We start from the raw sequence: 26187 nt of genomic DNA, 5'->3' as shown, positions 1-26187 counted from the left end.
CCTGGTCATTGAGGAATAAGTCCCATTCAGTGGCATCAAAACAACCCCCCAGCTCTTCGACTGAGTCATTTGTCCAAGCCTGAATGTGTTTAACAACGGTTTTCGTCCTTTTTAGTTTCTGATGGTACTTTTGCAAGAGATGGTTGATGTTATGATAAAACTATCCTAGTGAGGGGCGACATCTGGGCACATAAGCACCCTCCGCATTTCCAAATCACTGGTCCAGAGTCTTATTTAGCCTCACTGGACAAGTTACATACTGCTCCAAATATGACAGATGGGTGGAAATGACACATCAGTTAAATCAGTTAATCTGTTAATGTTGATCTGTTAATCAGCTGCTCCATGGCAGGTTAACGGTCAAGCTTAACTCAGCTGCATGTCAAAAAATGTCCGACGGATGGAAACAGACTCTCAAAAGACGGTTCCATCAAATGTCTTTTTGTACTCGCATCATTTGTCCGTGTTCGGAAACATAAAATAGAAGAACTATGAGGGACTTTTACAAAAATACAGTAAATCCCCATTTTATTCATGATCACTTCTGTATTGGACTGGACCCTTTTATTTAAAAGCTCAGCATTTATAATTTAAGAAATAAAAGTGTGCCAGCATTATTTTGAGGTTATTTATTTATTCATTCACTCATTTTGTTCAAGCTGTGAAAACAAAAAGAAAATTAAATAAAGTCTCCTTGAAGATTATGAAAATTAAAAGGGGAGAAGAAATTTAAGCAAAATTCACCGCTCGCTTCGCCTGTTCTGCCGCCGGGAAAAGAAGGAACTTGTCGCTGGCAAAAGTCAGAACCTGCTGCTTCTAAAATGTGCACAATGTGTTTGAAACAGTCAATAAAATTCCGTACCTCTATATTCATGTAGGGTAATAAATATACAAATGTCAATCAGATGTTAGGTATTCTGCATGAGAAATAAAGAAAAAGAAAAGGTTATAATAATCATCTGCTTATAGCGACAGACGTGATCATTATAAGTGGCTTTCACTGTATTTAGATCCTTCTCCAGTTTCTTTATCTGCAACTTAATGTTTAACTTTCATTGACGCTTGTTAATGGACATTTTATGAAAGAGAAAATGTGTCAAAGAGAATTATAACGTTGGTAAGTTGGTTTTCTTAAGTTGACACCATAATTTTAAACATACATCTGATATTATGTAGCCGAGTGATAATATAACCACAGTCACTGATCTGAACGCTCATTTATTAACAAATAAAGATAAAACCATGAACAGGGACAAGCTCTGCTCTTCACTTTCACCACCCAGACTCATCAAGCCGGATGCAGGGATTGAACCATCAACCTTCTGGTGATTCACTCCTCTAACCTTTAGACCATCACTACCCACCTACAGGTTTACATTTAATCTGACATCAATTTTGTGCCAACTCATCTCCTTCACCTTGTTAATTGCAGCAGTTTTGCCCTTTTTGGTGAAAACTCCTTTATATTCTTCATATAGTTTCATCAGCAGGTTTGTTCTGTTGTGGAGAAGAACACCACTCTAGTTTTCTCTTCTTTTTGAAATGTAATATCGTCTTTTCGACAATCGACTGTTCTGGGCTGCTTATGTACATATGTGCATATGCATACTGCAATCTTATTCCAGTCTGGCTAGACTTAGCGTTTACTAGACACGGCTAAGCTGTGTTAGTGGAACACCACTGTGAATGATTTGGCCAAACTCACGAGGCAAGTAGTGCGATCAAAAAGAAACAGTCCCAGAGGATCACCAGAGCCCAGATCACCACTACAAACCTGAAGAACATATTCCCTAACATGATCGCCGGGTAAAGACTTTGTTATAGTAACAAACATTGATACCAAAACAAACAAAACAAACAAACAAACAGATGAGCCTACTTGAGTCTACTGAACATACATACATGGACGGGTTTTTCCAAATCCTGCTGAGTCTTTTAATCCTTTATATATTCTTTAGATGATAGTAGGCTGACTGCGGTTTTTAATATTACTGATTGAAGCTGAGTGCTGACTTTTTATCGGCTTCAAAAACAATTTCCTCAGTTTTATCTTTGTTTAATTGAAGAAAAATTCTGGCACATCTGATCCTTGATTTGTTCAATACACTTACTCAGTGCTTGTATTGGACCATAGTCCTCTGGTGATATGGTTATGTAAATTTTGTGTCATCTGCATAATTATAATAACATATTTTGTTGTTTTCCATAATCTGAGCCAGTGGGATCATGTAGATGTAGAACAATGTAGAACATAAGAGACCCCAGAATGGAGCCTTGGGGAACTCCACAGGTCATTTTTATCCACTCAGATGTACAATTACCTGTATAAAGTAGTCCCTGTCCTTTAAGTATAGCATCACTGAAATTGTCTCACCTGCCAGTCCGGAGGTAAAGATGACGGTGGGAGACCCCCCCGACCCCGGCAGAGGGGGGGCCACAGGGGGAGGAGGGGGGGGCATGGGGATGGAGGAGGAGAGCTCACTGGTCCGACAGGGGGGAGGAGGGGGAGGGGGGGGGAGGAGGAGGAGCAGGGGGGGGAGGTGCAGGGTATGGCCCATTTGACACTTTAAAGAAGAGAAGAAGAAGAAGAATTAAAAAGGTGTGACTGTTTCTTGTCAAACACAACATTACACTTTATTACTTACTTATTACTTATGCTTGATTATACCTATACTTATTGTACATTATTATACCTTTACTTATTAAACTTTATTATACATACACTTATTATACTTTATTATACTTATACTTATTATACTTTATTATACTTATACTTATTATACTTTATTATACTTATACTTATTATACTTTATTATACTTATACTTATTATACTTTATTATACCTCTACTTATTAAACTGTATTATACTTATCATACTTTATTATACCTTTACTTGGGGTATGGTATTTATACTTCACCGATTTTACTTCTCAGTACATATCAGTTAGTGATTTTTTAAGCTTTTCGCTCTCTCATTGCAGTTATTGATCAAACCTACTTTATCTTTTATGTATCAGTATAATCAGATCAGCCTTCTGATTGGTGGAACTCACACTCACTGGTTCCCAGCATTGGAGGTGGAGGAGGAGGAGGGGGCGGGACTGGCATATCCGGAGCTCCGCCCATCCCTGGTCCCATGCTGTGATAGGCTACAGTCTCAGGGCTGTGGGGTGGAATTGATCAGGATATCAACTGAAATCAATCACTCTGTCATTGGTAACTGTAACTCTGGTAAACACTTATTTTGAACCAATGTTTTCTCTTATTTTGAGCAAATAGTTTAAAGTTTGTGTCTCTGGGATCATGAATGTTTAAAGATATTTAATATTTAATGTGACGCTCACAGACAGGTGTTGAAGAAACATCCTAACAAAATATAACAACTATGGCATCTATGGTGCAAGGGAACACCACTGCAGGAGGATTTACAACTTTGCACAAAACAAATGTATTCATGTCATGATCCATCCATAAATGATGTGTGACTCAAGCGTTTTCACCAGAGAAATGCCAGAACATCGTGTGTAGATGATCAGCAGAGACGAGGTTTATGTTGCAGCTTTGAGATGTTTGCTTCATGAATGTAAACTGACTGCAGCCTCCACCTTTAGTGATGGTCCAACTTCTAATCTAAACCCCATTGATGCATCAGCTGATCCATCAAATTTCCTACCTGGGGGAGAGGTTGGGGCAGGGAGGAGGAGAAGGAGAGGCGGAGTCAGCCACCCCCCCGTCACCCTCTCCTCTCTGGGGCTGAGGAGCTCCAGGGCCCCCGGCCTGCTGGGCCTCGTGGGCCTGACGCTCCAGACGACTCTGACGCCGGATCGTCTGGTCCTTCTCCCGAACCATCCGCCGCAAGGTGTGCACCTGTGTGTTGGCACTCGCATACACCTCCTGCACAGGTAACAAGTGTTTATTAGAGTTACTGAGGGTACGGAATAATTCAAGAATTTTTGAAGTTTGAAGAAGTTTTTTGTGAAATTGAAGGTTCAAATTCATCCATTACAAATCACTAAATACTTTTTATGATAGTCTGTAGTGGAGTTGTCAGGTGTGACAGTGATGTTCTGTCTCCACTGTGACTAAATGTTTGGATGATTTCCACATTAACAGCACTGACCCGGAGGTTGTCCAGCTCCTTGTTGGTTTGCATCAGCTGTTTCTCCAGTTCAACAATCTTCAGCATCGCTTCGTTCTCCACGTCCAGGAGACGCTCCGACATCTGAGCAGAAAGACAGATTAGTATCACACCTATCTGTCTGACTACCTGTCTCTCTCTCCACCTGTCTGTCTTACCGTGGTCAGGTTCTCCTCCAGCTCCTCCACTCTCTCCAAAGCAGCAGTTTTGGTCTCAGCGTCCTCCAGCAGCGTTCCAACGTCGAACACGTTGTCCAGGTATGCTTGAATCTGCACCTGCAGCCTGTCGCTCTCTGTGTGCTTCAGCCTCTGAGGTGAGACAGGTGGGGTAGGTGAACAGGTCAACAGTCTTGTTGTGTTAATAAAGTTTGGGACGTTTGAATGTGGAGGACAGGTGACGCTAATGTGATGACATCAGAAGTCCTGTGACTGGCAGAGCTGGAGTGTGTGTTAGTGTGTAAGTGTGTGTTACCTCCAGGTGTTCATCCAGGTTAAGTTTGGTGAAGTCGTACTGCAGATGGACTCTGAAGTTCATGTCTTCCACTGAGTGAACCACGATGTTAATGAACTGCATACAGGCCACCTGGCAACCGTTTCCATGGCAACGGACAAGAAATAGTCACTTAGTGACCTGCTGATGTTTTCTATTTTAATGTGTCTTCATGATGACTCACTCACACATCACTGTTGTTACATTCAAGTGAGTTGTGCTCATATTAGTGAGGTTCAGTTAAAGTTCAATAAGTTAAGATTGTTTATGCGGTGAAAGAGTTGCATTATTGTTCTCAATATAAGTTAGTTTAGATCATTTTAATCTACTGTACCAAGAAGTCGATGTTGTCGTCTTCGTTCTTGAAATGTTCCATCAACTTCTCGAATCGCATCGACTCTGAACACACCTGGAAGAGATCAATCCATCAATAACCAATGAAGTAATCAATCAATTAACTAACTGAGCATCTAATACGTCATTGATTCTTCCTGCCAGGATCAGACTGTGTAAACAATACAGGTGTGTGTTTGTGTGTTTACAGTTTTAAAGTTGTCGAAGGCAGACAGGATGATCTCATGTCCTCCTCTGACCAAACACACCGCCGCCAACAACTCCAACACCAGAGCCTTCGTCCTGAGGATGTGAGAGACAGACAAGTAGAGAGACAGGTAGACGGAGCGGTAGAGAGACAGGTAGATAGAGCGGTAGAGAGACAGGTAGATAGAGCGGTAGAGAGACAGGAAGAGAGACAGGTAGACGGAGCGGTAGAGAGACAGGTAGATAGAGCGGTAGAGAGACAGGAAGAGAGACAGGTAGACGGAGCGGTAGAGAGACAGGTAGATAGAACAGTAGAGAGACAGGAAGAGAGACAGGTAGACAGAGTGGTAGAGAGACAGGTAGACAGAACGGTAGAGAGACAGGTAGACAGAACGGTAGAGAGACAGGTAGACAGAACGGTAGAGAGACAGGTAGATAGAGTGGCAGAGAGACAGGTAGACAGAACGGCAGAGAGACAGGTAGACAGAACGGTAGAGAGACAGGTAGACAGAGTGGTTGAGAGACAGTTAGACAGAGCGGTAGAGAGACAGGTAGACAGAGTGGTTGAGAGACAGGTAGACAGAACAGTAGAGAGACAGGTAGACAGAATGGTAGAGAGACAGGAAGAGAGACAGGTAGACAGAATGATAGAGAGACAGGTAGACAGAGTGGTAGAGAGACAGGTAGACAGAGCGGTAGAGAGACAGGTAGATAGAGTGGCAGAGAGACAGGTAGACAGAACGGCAGAGAGACAGGTAGACAGAATGGTAGAGAGACAGGAAGAGAGACAGGTAGACAGAATGATAGAGAGACAGGTAGACAGAGTGGTAGAGAGACAGGTAGACAGAACGGTAGAGAGACAGGTAGATAGAGTGGCAGAGAGACAGGTAGACAGAACGGCAGAGAGACAGGTAGACAGAACGGTAGAGAGACAGGTAGACAGAGTGGTTGAGAGACAGTTAGACAGAGCGGTAGAGAGACAGGTAGACAGAGTGGTTGAGAGACAGGTAGACAGAACAGTAGAGAGACAGGTAGACAGAATGGTAGAGAGACAGGAAGAGAGACAGGTAGACAGAATGATAGAGAGACAGGTAGACAGAGTGGTAGAGAGACAGGTAGACAGAGCGGTAGAGAGACAGGTAGACAGAGCGGTAGAGAGACAGGTAGACAGAGTGGTAGAGAGACAGGTAGACAGAGTGGTAGAGAGACAGGTAGACAGAATGATAGAGAGACAGGTAGACAGAGTGGTTGAGAGACAGGTAGACAGAATGATAGAGAGACAGGTAGACAGAGTGGTTGAGAGACAGGTAGACAGAGTGGTTGAGAGACAGGTAGATAGAACAGTAGAGAGACAGGTAGACAGAATGGTAGAGAGACAGGAAGAGAGACAGGTAGACAGAATGGTAGAGAGACAGGAAGAGAGACAGGTAGACAGAATGATAGACAGGAAGAGAGACAGGTAGACAGAATGGTAGAGAGACAGGTGGACAGAGTGGTAGAGAGACAGGTAGACAGAATGGTAGAGAGACAGGTAGACAGAATGGTAGAGAGACAGGTGGACAGAGTGGTAGAGAGACAGGTAGACAGAATGGTAGAGAGACAGGTAGACAGAACGGTAGAGAGACAGGTAGACAGAATGATAGAGAGACAGGAAGACAGAATGATAGAGAGACAGGTAGACAGAATGACAGAGAGACAGGTAGACAGAATGGTAGAGAGACAGGTAGACAGAATGATAGAGAGACAGGTAGACAGAATGATAGAGAGACAGGTAGACAGAACGGTAGAGAGACAGGTAGACAGAATGGTAGAGAGACAGGTAGACAGAATGATAGAGAGACAGGTAGACAGAATGGTAGAGAGACAGGAAGACAGAATGATAGAGAGACAGGTAGACAGAATGGTAGAGAGACAGGTAGACAGAACGGTAGAGAGACAGGTAGACAGAATGATAGAGAGACAGGAAAACAGAGCGGTAGAGAGACAGGTAGACAGAACGGTAGAGAGACAGGTAGACAGAGCGGTAGAGAGACAGGTAGACAGAATGGTAGAGAGACAGGTAGACAGAATGATAGAGAGACAGGTAGACAGAGCGGTAGAGAGACAGGTAGACAGAACGGTAGAGAGACAGGTAGACAGAGCGGTAGAGAGACAGGTAGACAGAATGATAGAGAGACAGGAAGAGAGACAGGTAGACAGAGCGGTAGAGAGACAGGAAGAGAGACAGGTAGACAGAATGGTAGAGAGACAGGTAGACAGAACGGTAGAGAGACAGGAAGAGAGACAGGTAGACAGAATGGTAGAGAGACAGGTAGACAGAGCGGTAGAGAGACAGGTAGACAAACAGTTAAAGGTTCTTGTTCTGTAGTTTTTAGTTTTTCAGTTGTAGTTTGTTGTTTTGTAGTAGATTTTAGTGTCTCAGGAGTAACGACTTGTAGTTTTTAACTTGTAGTTTGTAGTGATTTAACTTTGATTGTAAATTATACTCTAGTAGTTAGTTTATATTATATAGTATAGTTTGTAGTTATGTTATGTATGTTATGTATTTTATGGTATAGTAAGTAGTTAGTGTAGTTAGTATTTTATGGTATAGTTTGTAGTTTTAAAGAATTTTATTAGAATTTTAAAGAATAGTCTTTAGTTCAAACTGTACTGTTTTGGTGCGTATTACTGACCTGGGATTCCTGTTGTTGAGACTCAGGGCGATTTCATTGACAGCGTGAGGATGAGACATGACCATGTTGAAACCATACTGAGGAAGAGAAGGACAGAGAGGAACATCAGTCAAATTGATGTAAGTACAGAAGAAGATTAAAAAGACACTGTTGTACGAATCAGGTACACCATCTTGTGTCTTTTAGATCTCTAATGTCTAACGTGATCTTGAATGTTAGTAATATAATAGAATATATATAATAACTGATCATTTTTGTGTAAACCCATCTCTTAACTGAAACATTATTCATAAAAGGGGTTTATTTCTTTGTTGTTAGAGAGGGCAGAAAACATATGATTCTGGTTTTAAATGAAGTGCTGTATTTGAACAAACATCAGGATAACTGACATTTCTTAAAAAGTTTGAAGAACATGAAGATCTTTTTTTCCAATTCAATTAAATTAATTTAAAAAAATACTTAATTCATCGCTCAAGGGTCAATTTGAGGCAAGCATGTTTGCAAACAAGTACATATATAAAATTCACTCACACTCATGTAAAAAATCTAAAAACTACAGATATGACAATGTCAGAAAGAATTTAAACACACAAGAATTAATGGCAGTGGCTGGTCTACAGCTGGCCAACAACATCCAACAACACAAAGGCACAAAAGAATCAAAGCATGAGTGCATGAATTTATCGGTCTGTACATGAGGTAAATTGACCATTTCCTGTACTGTGGCTGTTCACAATTGTAATGACTTCTGGAAGAAAACCTTCCTTCTGTTTGTTTTACATGCAGGTGATCTAAAACACATTCCTGATGGCAACAGGTTAAAGTAGTCATAGAAGACGTGTTGGATGGTTTATTATCTTTTCTGCTTTCTTGAGGACTTGTACATTACTAAGCTGTACTGGTCTTTGTGTTTTGCCAATAATTTTAGAGCTGAGAGTAACAACACATTGCAGTCAGTTCTTGTCCTTTTGACAAGTAAGGAAAGTAAACCAGTAGATAGAGAAAATATTAATGATAATATTAAAACACTTTTGATAAAAAAGGAATAAAATGTTGTCAATATTCTCTGATCGACTCCAAAAGAGTTTAGTTTATGAAGACAGTACAGATACTGCTGAGCCTTTTTCACAATAACATCTGTATTGTCACTAAATCTTAATCTGTCACTGAACAAGAGAATGAAGTCCTAGTTAAGTATCCATAGCCTCGTTCTGTGGTGTTGGCTTTTTTCCCATCCAAATGATGGGTGTAGACAAGTGCAAACAATCATCCATCCATTGTCTCTGGTCTTAAACAAAACTACCCAGGTCAAAGTCTTTTGTGTGGTTGGACACAAGAAAACATAGTCAAGTACAATGTCACATAAAGAAGATGTCAAAAGTTGCAGAACATGACATAAAAACAACATAAAACAACAACAGCTTGTTTGCTCCCACAGGCTGTAGGTTGCAACACGAGCAGTGCCACTCATCACCCTATTCTTCTTACTGTTCAATCAACTGTTAGTCATGGTTTCACAATGATTAACCCAGATCAGAGTGTAACAGGAAACTATAGTCTAATATAAGAAATGGACAAGATCTCTTCAGAAAACCTTTAAAACATTTCTAAATTTTGCCCATTTTAACAGATTTAATAGCAGTTTGATTGGATTTATACACTTAAATAACTCTATTTCCATGTCCTACTGTGATATGTGCCCTAAGGCAGTGGTTCTCGACCTTTTTAGTGTCAAGGGCCCCCTAATTAATGCACATCAGGCCATGGACCCATATTTGATCCTGATCTGATAAGATTTAGTTGTTCCATGACTGTCTATACTGTAGATTGGCAGATTAACAGTGAAGAGTGTGAAACCTATGAACAGAATAGTCACTCTTATACATTATCTCATTGGGCTAACTTCTAGTCAATGAAATAAGAATGAAATTAAAATATTCTCAATTTTTCTGGGGACCCCATGGAACAACCTCAAGGAACCCTGGGGTCCCCAGACCCCAGGGCGAGAACTGCTGCCCTAAGGCATATACAGAATGATGGTAAAGTCTGACCTGGTAGTTCATAATGGCTCGGAGACACATGACGCATACATGGACATCATCTTTCTTGCAGACGAGTCGTGAATTCTTCAGAGTGCGACGACTCGGCAGCGTGTTGGAGCGAGTCACTAGCGTTGAACTAGAAACAAAGAAAACATCATCAGAGATCTGCATGAAGATCATCTTGTGAGTTCTGGTTTATTTTAGTTGTTACCTGATGGAGTGTCGTGCTGCTCTGGGGGCAGAGGAGGACGGGGATGGGAGGCTACAGTCACCATGGAGATCCTCTATGGATCGACTCCAGGGAGAGTCGATGGATGACACCTCTCCTCCGGCCTCTGACTGCTCACCATCAAACCTGCACACACAATATTAACCCACATCTGGAACATGGAAACTACACCTTTCACAGAATAATGAACTAGATCTTTACGTGTGTAAAGACCTGTAGATGTATGTATACATGTGTAGAGACATCAGTAAATGTATGTATACATGTAAATAAGTAAACTTTATTTATAAAGTGCCTTTCAAAACCAGAGTTACAAGGTGCTGTACAATGCAAACGATTGAGAGAAAACTAAAATAAAAATAAATTAACACATGTGTAGAGATCTCTGTAGATGTACAGTATGTATATATACAGACGTGGCCAAAAATATTGGTACCCTTTCACCTTTTTTTAAAAAAAGAAAAATTTTCTCTGCATTAAGTTGAAACTGACAGAAGTGTCTGGTATCCATCATTCTTTATTTCACATTGAATAAAACTGAAACTTTGCTTTTGATTTACAACTTAACATATATAATACAATAAAACAAATGAAAATGGCCAAAAATACCATGGTACCCTTAACTTATATATATATAATATTTTGTAGCTCAGCCTTTGGAGGCAATAACTGTAGTCAAGCTCTTTCTGTAACTCTGAATAAGGTTTCTACTCTTCTTCACTGGTAGTTCAGACTCTTCTTGATCAAATTGCTCCAGTTCTCTCTGGTTTGATGGCTGCCGTCTCCCAACTGCAAGTTTCAGCTCTTTCCACAGATGTTTAATGGGATTCAGATCAGGACTCATAGCAGACCACTTCAGAGTGGTACAATGTTTTCTTCTAATCCACTCTTAGGTGCTTTTTGATTTATGTTTGGGTTCATTATCTTGCTGGAAGACCCATGACCTGCGACTAAGACATTTTGGCAATGTCCAGTCTGGCTTTTTTGTGTGGGGTCTTCCTTGGTCTTCTACCATGGAGCCCATTTTCATTCAGACAGTGATGGATGGTGAGACTTGAAACTATTGTATCTTGAACTTGAAGATCAGCTTAGATCTGTATTGAACTTTTATATCTTCTGATTAGTGGACAATCCAGTCTACATCCTGATCCACAGCCACCCCACAGCCGAGTGAGTAATTTGCTCATTTTAAATTGGCAGCATGAGAAAACACCTGTGATACTAATTAAAACTCAATAGTCTACTTAAAGTATTACTAAAAATCAATTATTTCTTACAACTTCTAAAGGGTACCAATAATTTTGTCCAGGCTATTTTAGAATGTCTTTGTAGAATAAACATGAATTCAGTTATTTTCGCAACTTTTTTGTTTTGTTCCACTGCAAACCAAACAGAAACATGCATTGATAATAAAAGAACTTTTAATTTCAACACTGTTCAGGGCAAATGGTGCATTATTTTAGTAAAATGCAATGATTTCGGCTACGTCTGTATAAAGAGCTGTTTGTGTGGAACTCCAGACTTACGTGACAGCGTACTGAGCGAAGGACAAATACTCAACCAGAACATCCAGACCTCGATTCTCCTCATTCAGAAACTCTCTGACCCACCTGCAGAGAGATAAACAGGTCAGAGACAGAAACTAGTGGTCAGACAGACAGACAGACAGACAGACAGACAGACAGACAGACAGGTACCCGATGTGATTAGTGCGAAGAGAAATCTCAAGTTCTCTGAGCATCTGAGTCGACTCCTGGACCCTCCTCCTGAACTTCTGCAGACAGACAGATAGACAGGTTAATGACAGACAGACAGACGGGTTAATAACAGACAGACAGATAGACAGGTTAATGACAGACAGACAGATAGACAGGTTAATGACAGACAGACAGACAGACGGGTTAATGACAGACAGACAGACAGACGGGTTAATGACAGACAGACAGACGGGTTAATAACAGACAGACAGACAGACAGGTTAATAACAGACAGACAGACAGACGGTTTAATGACAGACAGACAGACAGGTTAATGACAGACAGACAGACAGACGGGTTAATAACAGACAGACAGACGGGTTAATAACAGACAGACAGACAGACGGTTTAATGACAGACAGACAGACAGATAGACAGGTTAATGACAGACAGACAGACGGGTTAATGACAGACAGACAGACGGGTTAATAACAGACAGACAGACAGACTGGTTAATGACAGACAGACAGACAGACAGACGGGTTAATGACAGACAGACAGACGGGTTAATAACAGACAGACAGACAGACAGGTTAATGACAGACAGACAGACAGACAGACGGGTTAATGACAGACAGACAGACAGACAGACAGGTTAATGACAGACAGACAGACAGACGGGTTAATGACAGACAGACAGACAGACGGGTTAATAACAGACAGACAGACAGACAGACGGGTTAATGACAGACAGACAGACGGTTTAATGACAGACAGACAGATGGGTTAATGACAGACAGACAGACGGGTTAATAACAGACAGACAGACAGACAGGTTAATGACAGACAGACAGACAGACAGACGGGTTAATGACAGACAGACAGACAGACAGACAGGTTAATGACAGACAGACAGACAGACGGGTTAATGACAGACAGACAGACAGACGGGTTAATAACAGACAGACAGACAGACAGACGGGTTAATGACAGACAGACAGACGGTTTAATGACAGACAGACAGACAGGTTAATGACAGACAGACAGACGGTTTGATGACAGACAGACAGATGGGTTAATGACAGACAGACAGACGGGTTAATGACAGACAGACAGACGGGTTAATGACAGACAGACAGACAGACAGACGGGTTAATGACAGACAGACAGACAGACAGACAGACGGGTTAATGACAGACAGACAGACGGGTTAATGACAGACAGACAGACAGACGGGTTAATGACAGACAGACAGACAGACAGACGGGTTAATGACAGACAGACAGACAGACAGACGGGTTAATAACAGACAGACAGACGGGTTAATAACAGACAGACAGATAGACAGGTTAATGACAGACAGACAGACAGACAGACGGGTTAATGACAGACAGACAGACGGTTTAATGACAGACAGACAGACGGTTTAATGACAGACAGACAGATGGGTTAATGACAGACAGACAGACGGGTTAATGACAGACAGACAGACGGGTTAATAACAGACAGACAGATAGACAGGTTAATGACAGACAGACAGACGGGTTAATGACAGACAGATAGACAGGTTAATAACAGACAGACAGATAGACAGGTTAATAACAGACAGACAGATAGATGGGTTAATGACAGACAGACAGATGGGTTAATAACAGACAGACAGATAGACGGGTTAATGACAGACAGACAGACGGGTTAATAACAGACAGACAGACAGGTTAATGACAGACAGACAGACAGACAGACAGGTTAATAACAGACAGACAGATAGACGGGTTAATGACAGACAGACAGACGGGTTAATAACAGACAGACAGACAGGTTAATGACAGACAGACAGACAGACAGACAGGTTAATAACAGACAGACAGACAGACGGGTTAATGACAGACAGACAGACGGTTTAATGACAGACAGACAGACGGGTTAATGACAGACAGACAGACGGTTTAATGACAGACAGACAGATGGGTTAATGACAGACAGACAGACGGGTTAATGACAGACAGACAGACGGGTTAATGACAGACAGACAGACAGACAGACGGGTTAATGACAGACAGACAGACAGACAGACAGACGGGTTAATGACAGACAGACAGACGGGTTAATGACAGACAGACAGACAGACGGGTTAATGACAGACAGACAGACAGACAGACGGGTTAATGACAGACAGACAGACAGACAGACGGGTTAATAACAGACAGACAGACGGGTTAATAACAGACAGACAGATAGACAGGTTAATGACAGACAGACAGACAGACAGACGGGTTAATGACAGACAGACAGACGGTTTAATGACAGACAGACAGACGGTTTAATGACAGACAGACAGATGGGTTAATGACAGACAGACAGACGGGTTAATGACAGACAGACAGACGGGTTAATAACAGACAGACAGATAGACAGGTTAATGACAGACAGACAGACGGGTTAATGACAGACAGATAGACAGGTTAATAACAGACAGACAGATAGACAGGTTAATAACAGACAGACAGATAGATGGGTTAATGACAGACAGACAGATGGGTTAATAACAGACAGACAGATAGACGGGTTAATGACAGACAGACAGACGGGTTAATAACAGACAGACAGACAGGTTAATGACAGACAGACAGACAGACAGACAGGTTAATAACAGACAGACAGACAGACAGACGGTTTAATGACAGACAGACAGACGGTTTAATAACAGACAGACAGACAGACAGACAGACGGGTTAATGACAGACAGACAGACGGTTTAATAACAGACAGACAGACAGACAGACAGACGGGTTAATGACAGACAGACAGACGGTTTAATGACAGACAGACAGACAGACAGACAGACGGGTTAATGACAGACAGACAGACGGTTTAATGACAGACAGACAGACAGGTTAATGACAGACAGACAGACGGTTTAATGACAGACAGACAGACGGGTTAATGACAGACAGACAGACGGGTTAATGACAGACAGACAGACGGGTTAATGACAGACAGACAGACAGACAGACGGGTTAATGACAGACAGACAGACAGACAGACAGATGGGTTAATGACAGACAGACAGACGGGTTAATGACAGACAGACAGACGGGTTAATGACAGACAGACAGACAGACAGACGGGTTAATGACAGACAGACAGACAGACAGACAGATGGGTTAATGACAGACAGACAGACGGGTTAATGACAGACAGACAGACAGACGGGTTAATGACAGACAGACAGACAGACAGACGGGTTAATGACAGACAGACAGACAGACAGACGGGTTAATAACAGACAGACAGACGGGTTAATAACAGACAGACAGATAGACAGGTTAATGACAGACAGACAGACAGACAGACGGGTTAATGACAGACAGACAGACGGTTTAATGACAGACAGACAGACGGTTTAATGACAGACAGACAGATGGGTTAATGACAGACAGACAGACGGGTTAATGACAGACAGACAGACGGGTTAATAACAGACAGACAGATAGACAGGTTAATGACAGACAGACAGACGGGTTAATGACAGACAGATAGACAGGTTAATAACAGACAGACAGATAGACAGGTTAATAACAGACAGACAGATAGATGGGTTAATGACAGACAGACAGATGGGTTAATAACAGACAGACAGATAGACGGGTTAATGACAGACAGACAGACGGGTTAATAACAGACAGACAGACAGGTTAATGACAGACAGACAGACAGACAGACAGGTTAATAACAGACAGACAGACAGACGGTTTAATGACAGACAGACAGACGGTTTAATAACAGACAGACAGACAGACGGGTTAATAACAGACAGACAGACAGACAGACAGACGGGTTAATGACAGACAGACAGACGGGTTAATGACAGACAGACAGACAGTTTAATGACAGACAGACAGACGGGTTAATAACAGACAGACAGACAGACAGACAGACAGACGGGTTAATGACAGACAGACAGACAGACAGACAGACGGGTTAATGACAGACAGACAGACAGACGGGTTAATGACAGACAGACAGACAGACAGACAGACGGGTTAATGACAGACAGACAGACGGGTTAATAACAGACAGACAGACAGACGGGTTAATGACAGACAGACAGACAGACAGGTTAATGACAGACAGACAGACAGACAGACAGACAGACAGACAGACGGTTTAATGACAGACAGACAGACAGACAGACAGACAGACAGACAGGTTAATGACAGACAGACAGACAGACAGACAGACAGACAGGTTAATGACAGACAGACAGACGGGTTAATGACAGACAGACAGACAGACAGGTTAATGACAGACAGACAGACAGACAGACAGACAGGTTAATGACAGACAGACAGACAGACAGGTTAATGACAGACAGACAGACAGACAGACAGACAGACAGACAGACAGGTTAATGACAGACAGACGGACAGACAGGTTAATGACAGACAGACAGACAGATAGGTTAATGACAGACAGACAGACAGACAGGTTAATGACAGACAGACAGACAGACAGACAGGATAATGACAGACAGACAGACAGACAGACAGGTTAATGACAGACAGACAGACAGACAGACAGACAGACAGACAGACAGACGGGTTAATGACAGACAGACAGACAGACAGACAGACAGACAGACAGGTTAATGACAGACAGACAGACAGACAGGTTAATGACAGACAGACAGACAGACGGTTTAATGACAGACAGACAGACAGACAGACAGACAGACAGACAGACAGACGGGTTAATAACAGACAGACAGACAGACGGGTTAATGACAGACAGACAGACGGGTTAATGACAGACAGACAGACAGACAGGTTAATGACAGACAGACAGACAGACAGACAGACAGGTTAATGACAGACAGACAGACAGACAGGTTAATGACAGACAGACAGACAGACAGACAGACAGACAGACAGACAGACAGGTTAATGACAGACAGACGGACAGACAGGTTAATGACAGACAGACAGACAGACAGACAGACAGGTTAATGACAGACAGACGGACAGACAGGTTAATGACAGACAGACAGACAGACAGACAGGATAATGACAGACAGACAGACAGACAGGTTAATGACAGACAGACAGACAGACGGGTTAATGACAGACAGACAGACAGACAGACAGACAGGTTAATGACAGACAGACAGACAGACGGGTTAATGACAGACAGACAGACAGACAGACAGACAGGTTAATGACAGACAGACAGACAGACGGGTTAATGACAGACAGACAGACAGACAGACAGACAGACAGGTTAATGACAGACAGACAGACAGACAGATAGACAGGTTAATGACAGACAGACAGACAGACAGGATAATGACAGACAGACAGACAGACAGACAGGTTAATGACAGACAGACAGACAGACGGGTTAATGACAGACAGACAGACAGACAGGTTAATGACAGACAGACAGACAGACGGGTTAATGACAGACAGACAGACAGACAGACAGACAGACGGGTTAATGACAGACAGACAGACAGACAGACAGACAGGTTAATGACAGACAGACAGACAGACAGGTTAATGACAGATATACGGGTTAATGGTTAGAGAACTACATTTCCCATCTCACCTTGCGTGTGACGGCTGGGTCGAGGAAGCCTCGCAGCTTCTGGATGTAGGTGTGTGGAGGGTTCTTCACCTGAAACCTCTCCTACATCAAACACACAATATGATCGGATGAGAACAGATAAGAAGCCCCGCCCACCAACAACACCTGTCTGAACCACATCAAAGAAGTCAGAAATCAGGTTCAAACACACCTGGTTTTCCACTACGAACATGATTCCATTTAATAAACAGATATAAACAAACTTTTATCCTCCTAAGCACAAAATAATATAAAATCAGGAAATATTTCATCAATAAAAGTAAATAAAACGATCAACTTTTTCCTTCTAGCTGTGAGAAAAAAATGTTCCTGAGAGAAAATTGTCTTTAAAGTTCCTCCTCAGTACACTTGTAAAGACCTGATTCATTTTAAAATAAATCTTTCATTTCATGTTACAGACCTTTAGCTCCATCTGAATTTCTTACTGCACTTGCATATATCCTGAACAGATTAAATACTTCAACTTAAAACAACAAGATCAAATCAAAAATCAATAAATCAACCTCACTGGACATTATTTTAATGACTCATCCACACAGATATTCAACAATGATGTAAGTGATCAATGTGCGACAGCTTGTATAAGGAACACAAAAAGCCCAAGTTATCAAAAGATGATTTAAACAATTTAACCAACAAGTATTTCTGCATGACATCATGTACCAGGATGATCTCAAACTCTATATGTGATAAACATAAAGTATATAACAAAACTGAGTACACCCCTGTGTAATATCACTAAAATGTTAAATGATTCAACATTGTATCATCTTACATTAATTGTAGTATTTTTAGGGTGAAGTGTCAGGTATTTCATCTTATTTGTAATTAAGAACAAACAGGTTAGATAGACTACATTGATTTTAGAAAATGATTACACCTGTGACTTCCAATTAAGACTAATTGCCTAAACAAGGTAATAAAAGAACCTGTAAACACGACAACTTTCTCAGTTTTGGGTTGTGTCTAATGCAACATTGCTCCACATGCTGAGGAACTGACTGAACAAGTAGAAACCAGATATTACATTACATTACATTACATTTAGCAGACGTTTTTACATATGAGACTGATACAACACAAACAAGGATCTAGTCAGGAGACAACAACACGAGTAAGTGCCATAAAGCTTAAGTTTGGGCCCGACAGGACGTAGATGCCAACAGGCAGTGCAACAAGGCGATGATTAGAGTGCATAGAAGTGTGTTGTTTTTTTTTCTGTGATGTGAGACTTCATAAAGATGGAAGAAGGTCCAAGATCATCAGTAGGCTGCTGAACAGAAGCCAAAACACAGCTGCAGCAGTGGTTATGCAAACATACAGACCACCATCATAAAAACACCAAATGAGGAATATCTTTTTGAAGAATGGTGTTCCTCAGCCTTGTTATTGATTCTAAAGTGTCTGAACTCTTCTAGAGGGATGAACATCATTGCTCATTAAGATATTCCCTCATGTGGTGTTGTGATGATGGTGGTGCAGAGAGTTGTCTAACACGTCAGTCCTAAATCTCTCATAGGTGTTCAGCTGGGTTGAGATCTGGTGACTGCGAGGGTCATAGCATATGATTCACATCATTTAATACTCATCAAAGCATTCATTATCATCCTGGAAGAGACCACTCCCATCAGGATAGAAATGTATCATTATAGGATAAAGCTGATCACTCACAACGACTTTGTATTGATTAGCAGTGACCCTTCCCTCTAAGGGGACAAGTGGACCCAAACCATGCCAGCAAAATGCCCCCCACAGCATAACAGAGCCCCCAGATCCCCTAACTGTAGGGGTCAAGCATTCAGACCTGGACCAAGTTTTCCTTTAATTTGTCACCCATCTGTATATTTATATAAAAATTTCCTCTCTCACCCCCCTCCCATGGGGGGTGGTGGTGTGTCTTCCTCAAGCTCGGGTCCTCTACCAGAGGCCTGGGAGTTTGAGGGTTCTGTGCAGTATCTTAGCTGTTCCTAGGACTGCGCTCTTCTGGACAGAGACCTCAGATGTTGTACCTGGAATCTGCTGGAGCCGCTCTCCCAGTTTGTGGGTTACAGCCCCCAGTGCTCCCATTACCACTGGCACCACTGTTGCCTTCACTCCCCACATCTTCTCTAGCTCCTCTTTCAGCCCTTGGTATTTTCGTTCCATGTACGCTGTTCCTGCCTGCATTTTACACCCTGCTATGATGTGCTGAACTGTCTCAGGAGCATCTTTGCACAGCCTGCACCTGGGGTCCTGTCTGGTGTGGTAGATCCCCACCTCTATTGATCTTGTACTGAGTGCCTGTTCTTGTGCTGCCATGATCAGTGCTTCTGTGCTGTCCTTCAGTCCAGCCTTTTCCAGCCACTGGTAGGATTTCTTGATATCAGCCACTTCTTCTCTCTGTCGGTGGTACATGCCGTGTAGGAGCTTGTCCCTCCATGATGGTTCCTCCTCCTCCTCTGCATCATCGGGTTTCTGCTGCCTGAGGTATTCACTTAGCAGTTCATCTTTGGGGGCCATCTTCCTGATGTATTCCTGGATGTTGGTTGTTTCGTCCTGGACAGTGGCTCTGACACTTACCAGTCCTCGTCCTCCCTCGTTCCGCTTAGTGTACAGTCTCAGGGTGCTGGACTTGGGATGAAACCCTCCATGCATTGTGAGGAGCTTGATATCAGTGTCCTCTATCTCCTCCTTTGGCCAGCTTATTATACCAGCAGAGTATCTGATGACTGGCAGGGTGTGCGTGTTGATGGCTTGTATCTTGTTCTTCCCATTTAGCGTATACTTGTGTAGGTATTTGGCTGTGGCTGACTTCCTTGTGGCCTCCTCAAGGTTCCCATTTGCCTGCAGGATCCCAAGGTATTTGTAGCTGTCCTGAACATCTGCAATGCTGCCTTCTGGCAGTTCAACCCCCTCGGTTCTGATCATCTTCCTTCTCTTCGATACCATCTGACTACACTTACCTAGTCTGAATGACCTTCCAATGTCGTTGCTGTAGATCCTGGTGAGGTGGATCAGTGAGTCGATATCTTGCTCATTCCTGGCATACAGCTTGATGTCATCCATGTAGAGGAGGTGACTGATGGTTGTTCCACTTCGGACTCAGTATCCGTAGCCACCAATTGTGCAATTGGCTTTGAGTTGGCCTCCAGAGTTGTTTTCCACAGCACCATTGAGTTCTTGATGAAGGCTCTTAGTGTCCTGTTGATGTTATACATTTCCAAGCATTCCAGTATCCATGTGTGTGGCATTGAGTCGTGGGCTTTCTTGTAGTCAATCCAGGCGGTGCAAAGGTTGGTCTGCCTGGTCTTGCAGTCTTGGGTGACTGCTCTGTCGACTAGTAGCTGGTGCTTAGCTCCCCTGGTATTACTATCAATTCCTTTATATATATATATATATATGAATGTATGTGATAGACAGATAAACATGCCTCAAGTAAAGAGTTCAGAATCAGGGGAAGAAATGGTTTTCAGATGAAATGTGCTGTTTGTTCTATTGGAGAGAAGTGGCCTGGACTAAAGCTAGAAACTCAAATTCTCCAACATACTGGACCTGCTTCAGAGCAATAAGGAACAAATGTACCATGTAAATAAGAAACACATAAGCAAAATACTTTTTTAAAATGCAACTGAAAACTTGAACTGTCCCACCAAATTCTGAAAACTAATTAAATCTGTTCGATGTTCCACTGCTTGTCCAAGTCTCCATGACCCCTTAATAATTAGTAATTTTGAACTTACAGATATACTATCTCTTGTATCTGTTATTATTATTATTATTATTATTATTATTATTATTATTACAATTCCTTTAATAAATATTTTATCTCAATTTACTCACAATTCTGTAATTCACAGGGCCTATCCGCTCCACAATGCGATATGGACCAATCCACCGTGGTGCAAGTTTGGCTGTATAATTTTTGGAAGCCTTGGACAGGGGATGGGCTTTCATCTGGACCCTGTCTTTCTCTTTGTTAGGTAACGTCCTCGGTGTTTGTTGTAGTTATACGCCTGTTTTCTTTTTGCCCATTCCAGGTTTGATTCTACAGGAGCTTGGACATTTTTCAGGGCACGGGGCACCTGCGCAGAGGGATCAAAGGCTCTGATGAAAGGTCCTTTTAAAGACACTCCCTCCTTGCTCACTACATGACCCAGGAATTTAAGCTCGGGGCAACAGAAGCGGCACTTCTTCAGCTTGAGGGTAAGGCCAGTCTGTTGGAGACAATAAAACACCGCTGGATGTCGTAAAGGTGAGTCTGGACATCTTTGGAATAGATTATAATATCATCCAAGTATACCATACAGCAGTCTCTCAGGCAGCTCCTGAGCACCTGAGTCATAAGCCTTTGGAAGGTAGCTGGAGCTCCCTTCAAGCCAAAAGCCATAACTTGAAAATGGAACAACCCAAAACATGTGACAAAAGCAGTGAGAAGCTGGCTTTCTGGGTCCGTTTCCACTTGTCACTTGGGGCCTAAAGTGGTGATGCAGACTCAGGGATTGCTGAGCAAGAGTTGGTGCAATTTCTCAGCCTCCCTTCCTATCAAACCACTGTCTGCAATAGCAGTATGGAGTGGACTGTGTAAGTCATTGCCTTCAGGTAAACAAGCTATGTCACACAGATCATCATCGAAGGCAGACAAGAGCGGTAACTTAAGTGGCAAGGAAGTGTAAAGAAAAACACTGCTCACACTCCGAACACCTCAACTTTGATCCGGGCACAGGACAGGCTGGAAGGGGAAAACCCTGGCCTTGTCATCACCAGCAAAAGAGTACACCTGAGCCTGGACATTAACCAGGAGACCACTCACGCTCATGAAGTCTAAACCAAGAACTAATGGATACACAAGCACATCTGCATCCAGTGCAGTGGTAGGTACGGACCAATTGTTACCATGCATGCTGAACTCCAGCACTTTGCATGCAATAGGATTTGCTTGCTGGCCATTCGTGAGATACATTGGATCACCCCGCCATGATACAAGGGACTCATTTGGGGGCTTTGATCTTATCCCACACACTCATATGCAGTAAAGTATAGGTAGAACAGTGTCCACGAGCACTTCCCCATGACGTTGGCGTACTGTGATAAGCACCACCAGTTGTTTCAGATTAGTGGGTGATTGAGATGTAGACGACCCTACTGTGGCAGTCGTTGTAATGTCTGGATCTTCCAAAGACATGATTGAGAGTCATTAGTGATGGTTTTCACTGATACACAGGTTATAAGAATGTACACTCAATTAATACATTTAGACGTCAAAAGATGGGACACAACATATAATCTCTTTATTTTAAAGATTATGCTTGAGTGATGATCCCTTTGTGGTTGCCATTTATGTGGTGGTACTGATATTTACAGTAATTCTTATGCTAACCCCATGAAATTAGATTTAAATTAGTGGCAAATCAGAAGTATGTCACGCTTTTAAAAATATTGACTGTAATATAATTGTACTGAATGTTGATTATAAAATGAATGGGTTGACTCTCATTTATTAACCCTAAACCTGACCAATCCCCTCAATTTTCAACCAAAGTCCAACTTTATCTCCAAAATCTTGAAATCCTCATATTTGCCTATTACTTAAGGGAGGTGTCCCATTGGAGATCAATAATTACCATCCCATCTTGAAATGATCTGTCTTGGTTAAAGTATTTGAATCACTAATTAACTCACAAATGAAAGATCTGGTTTTAGATCAGGACACAGAACAATAACTGCAGCAACACTTGTTTTTAATATCATTACTGCTTGGCTTGATAATAAATGTTGTATATCTGTGTTTGTTGATCTGTCCAAGGCCTTGGACTCATTGCAATGTAAACTAAACCGGCTCATGTGACCCAAATTGGTTGGTTTAGAAACTGTCTTAGAGAGAAAGCATTAACATAGACAACCACAAGTCTGAAGTTCTTAAGATGATTAGGTGTACCACAAGGATGTATTCTGGCACCTGCTTTGTCTTCTATTTTTATAAACAATAGTGGAAATTACATACACAGCAAAAATTAATTTGTATGCAGATGATAGTTATTGTTTAAATTTAAAGCCATTACTTACATCCTAACCGTATTTCACACACTTCAGTTGTCCTTTCACCAATTAAAAACTGACCCCAAATGCACAAAACACTAAACGTATGACTTTCACCAGAAATCCTGCATATTCTGTACAAAAGGCAGAAAATATCAATCTTAAAACCTTAGAAAGAGTTGAATTAGAAAAAAGGTCATACATACAAATATCTTGAAATATGGCTGGATGACAGTCTGTCTCTCCATATTCACATTGATAACCTTTTAAATAAAGCAAAACTCAAACTAGGATTTATTTTCGTTTGAAGAAATGTTTTATTTGTTTAGTTCAGGTGTAACTTTATTAGATGATGGTGACACCTTGTATATGCAGGACTCAGACTTGACTCTGTTGATCATTCATCCTTTTATATTGAACACTGGGACAAGAACTCATCACTGTAATTTATACACATTAGTTCGGTGGACCTCAATGAAAATAGACAGGAAGGTTAATATCCACCTTTTCATTTTTAAAACCATCATCGTTAAACTTCCTGGTTACCTTCTTGAAATGCTGTCTCCTGTTTCTAACAGCGATCAGACCAGGTAATTTCAGTCTAACCCTAACCCAGTCAGAACTTCAAACTGCATTTTCATACTCTGCACTCTGTGCGTGGAAACATTTATGAGATAAACGCTGCCTTCATATCACCTATTACTCACGTTAAAAAATTTTTCATGAGGAATGTTATTTAAATAGTCATGTTTTATCTCTCTCGTATATCTCAGGTCTTGTTTTCTTGTGTTGGTTGTGATTCTTGTAAATTAATGTGTTATTAATCTAACTTTGTGACACTGTTGTACACTGCCATTTTGTCCAGGTCTCTATCATAAAACAGATAATGTATCTTGAGAGCATCCCTGTTGAAATAAACATTAAATTAACATAAATATTTGATGCTTTTAGTTCAGTGAAAAGAGTTCATTAAGAGCATTCAAACAGTGTTCAAACATGTGTCTAAACATTATGCTCTGCTGTGATGGACTACAAGTGAAAATCAGGATGAGCACAATAAGAACTGAAGTTCAGACTTCATCATCTGATCTTCTGGTTCCAGCTTGACGTTAACAAGTCAAACTGTTTTAAACCTGAAGAAAACAATCAGCTGTGGAACCACCTCAGTGTTTACGGACAAACATTTATAATACGTTGTACAGAACGTCCCTGACATCCCTCAACTAGTCAGAATCCTGAATATTCAGGAAGAGAAAGATCTAAACAGCACCTACCTGATCACAGATCAGCTCCCACTTCTTCTCGTTGTCATAGGAACGCAACAGACGCACCTTGTCAGGGGGCAGGTTCATTGAATTCTGAAACAGAGTCAGAACAAGATTATTCTGAACGGATCCTTCCACCAATCAATAATCAATACTCTGTATTAAAACATCTAACTGGTGATATGAACACAGTCCCTCCAGCAGCCCCCATCACCTCAGACCACCTGAAACATCCCCCATCACCTCAGACCACCTGAAACATCCCCCATCACCTCAGACCACCTGAAACATCCCCCAACACCTCAGACCACCTGAAACATCCCCCAACAGCCTGCAGTCCACATCAGACCCGTAGATACTGTAGAGTCTACCAAACCCTGTAGTCCACGTCAGACCCGTAGATACTGTAGAGTCTACCAAACCCTGTAGTCCACGTCAGACCCGTAGATACTGTAGAGTCTACCAAACCAGTCACATAGATTCATTTTTTCACTGGATTCAGAATATTTTCAACATGTCTCCTTCTGAATATCCTGAGTGTGTGTGTGTGTCTGTGTCTATGTGTAGGCCTAGTTATGTGTGATATGTGTATGAACGTGTGTGTTTCTGTGTGTGTGTATAATATGTGTGTGTGTGTAAATATATATATATATATATATATATATGTGTGTGTGTGTGTGTGTGTGTCTGTGTGGAGGCCTAGTTATGTGTGATGTGTGTATGAACGTGTGTGTTTCTGTGTGTGTGTATAATATGTGTGTGTGTGTAAATATATATATATATATATATATTTACACACACACACATATATATATATATATATGTGTGTGTGTGTGTGTGTGTGTTTGTGTATGATGATGTGTATGTGTGTGTTTCTGTGTGTGTATTTACCAGAGCGATGGAGAACCTCTCCTCCAGCTCGGCCGGGTCGGGCATCGGGAGTCGGACCGGTGCGGCTCTGGACCGGATGACGGCCAGCTGGCTCTCCATGCTCTCTGCGTTCCCCATCACACACACACACACACGCGCGCGCACTTCAGACACACACTGAACACACCCACTTACTCACACACACGCACACATACACACTCAGCAGACACACAGCAGCAGGAACATGTGGTCGGCCATCACACGCTGCCAGACGCTCCGCTGCACGGTCGAGGTGACGAAGGCCTGTCTGTCTGCCTGTCTGTCTGTGTGTCTGTCTGTGTGTCTGTCTGTCTGCCTGCTTCTCCTCCGACGGTGGAAACCTCCCGTCTCTCTCTCTCTCTCTCTCTCTCTCTCTCTCTGTCTCTTTGTCTCTCGCTCCTCGCCGGTGAGGATGATGATGATGTTGCTGATGCTGCTGCTGATCCAGATGAAGCCTCGCTGTGTTGTTGTGTGTGTAAATATGATGTGTGTGTGTTGTGTGTGAGCGCGTGTCGCAGATCAGCCGGTTAATCCTCCCCCTC

General features: G+C 42.1%; 1 protein-coding gene across 1 annotated transcript in view; it reads right to left on the bottom strand.

Annotated features, from left to right (window-relative positions):
- The window catches only part of fmnl2b (formin-like 2b), a 36033-nt gene extending 10246 nt beyond the window's left edge, over window positions 1–25787 (bottom strand). Inside the window, 17 exon segments of the mRNA XM_042404326.1 lie at window positions 2375–2517; window positions 2519–2564; window positions 3054–3163; window positions 3674–3894; window positions 4121–4222; window positions 4297–4446; window positions 4610–4720; window positions 4962–5036; window positions 5170–5263; window positions 7843–7919; window positions 9894–10020; window positions 10096–10239; window positions 11640–11723; window positions 11811–11887; window positions 17418–17498; window positions 24746–24829; window positions 25628–25787. Coding sequence (XP_042260260.1) covers window positions 2375–2517; window positions 2519–2564; window positions 3054–3163; window positions 3674–3894; window positions 4121–4222; window positions 4297–4446; window positions 4610–4720; window positions 4962–5036; window positions 5170–5263; window positions 7843–7919; window positions 9894–10020; window positions 10096–10239; window positions 11640–11723; window positions 11811–11887; window positions 17418–17498; window positions 24746–24829; window positions 25628–25744 — 1843 coding nt within the window. The 5' untranslated portion in view covers window positions 25745–25787.
- Window positions 25788–26187: the final 400 nt, after the last annotated feature.

Source organism: Thunnus maccoyii, chromosome 24 (assembly GCF_910596095.1).
Source record: "Thunnus maccoyii chromosome 24, fThuMac1.1, whole genome shotgun sequence".
NCBI lineage: Eukaryota > Metazoa > Chordata > Actinopteri > Scombriformes > Scombridae > Thunnus > Thunnus maccoyii.
Note: the sequence above shows the minus strand (reverse complement) of the source record. Positions and strands in the feature narration are given on the sequence as shown.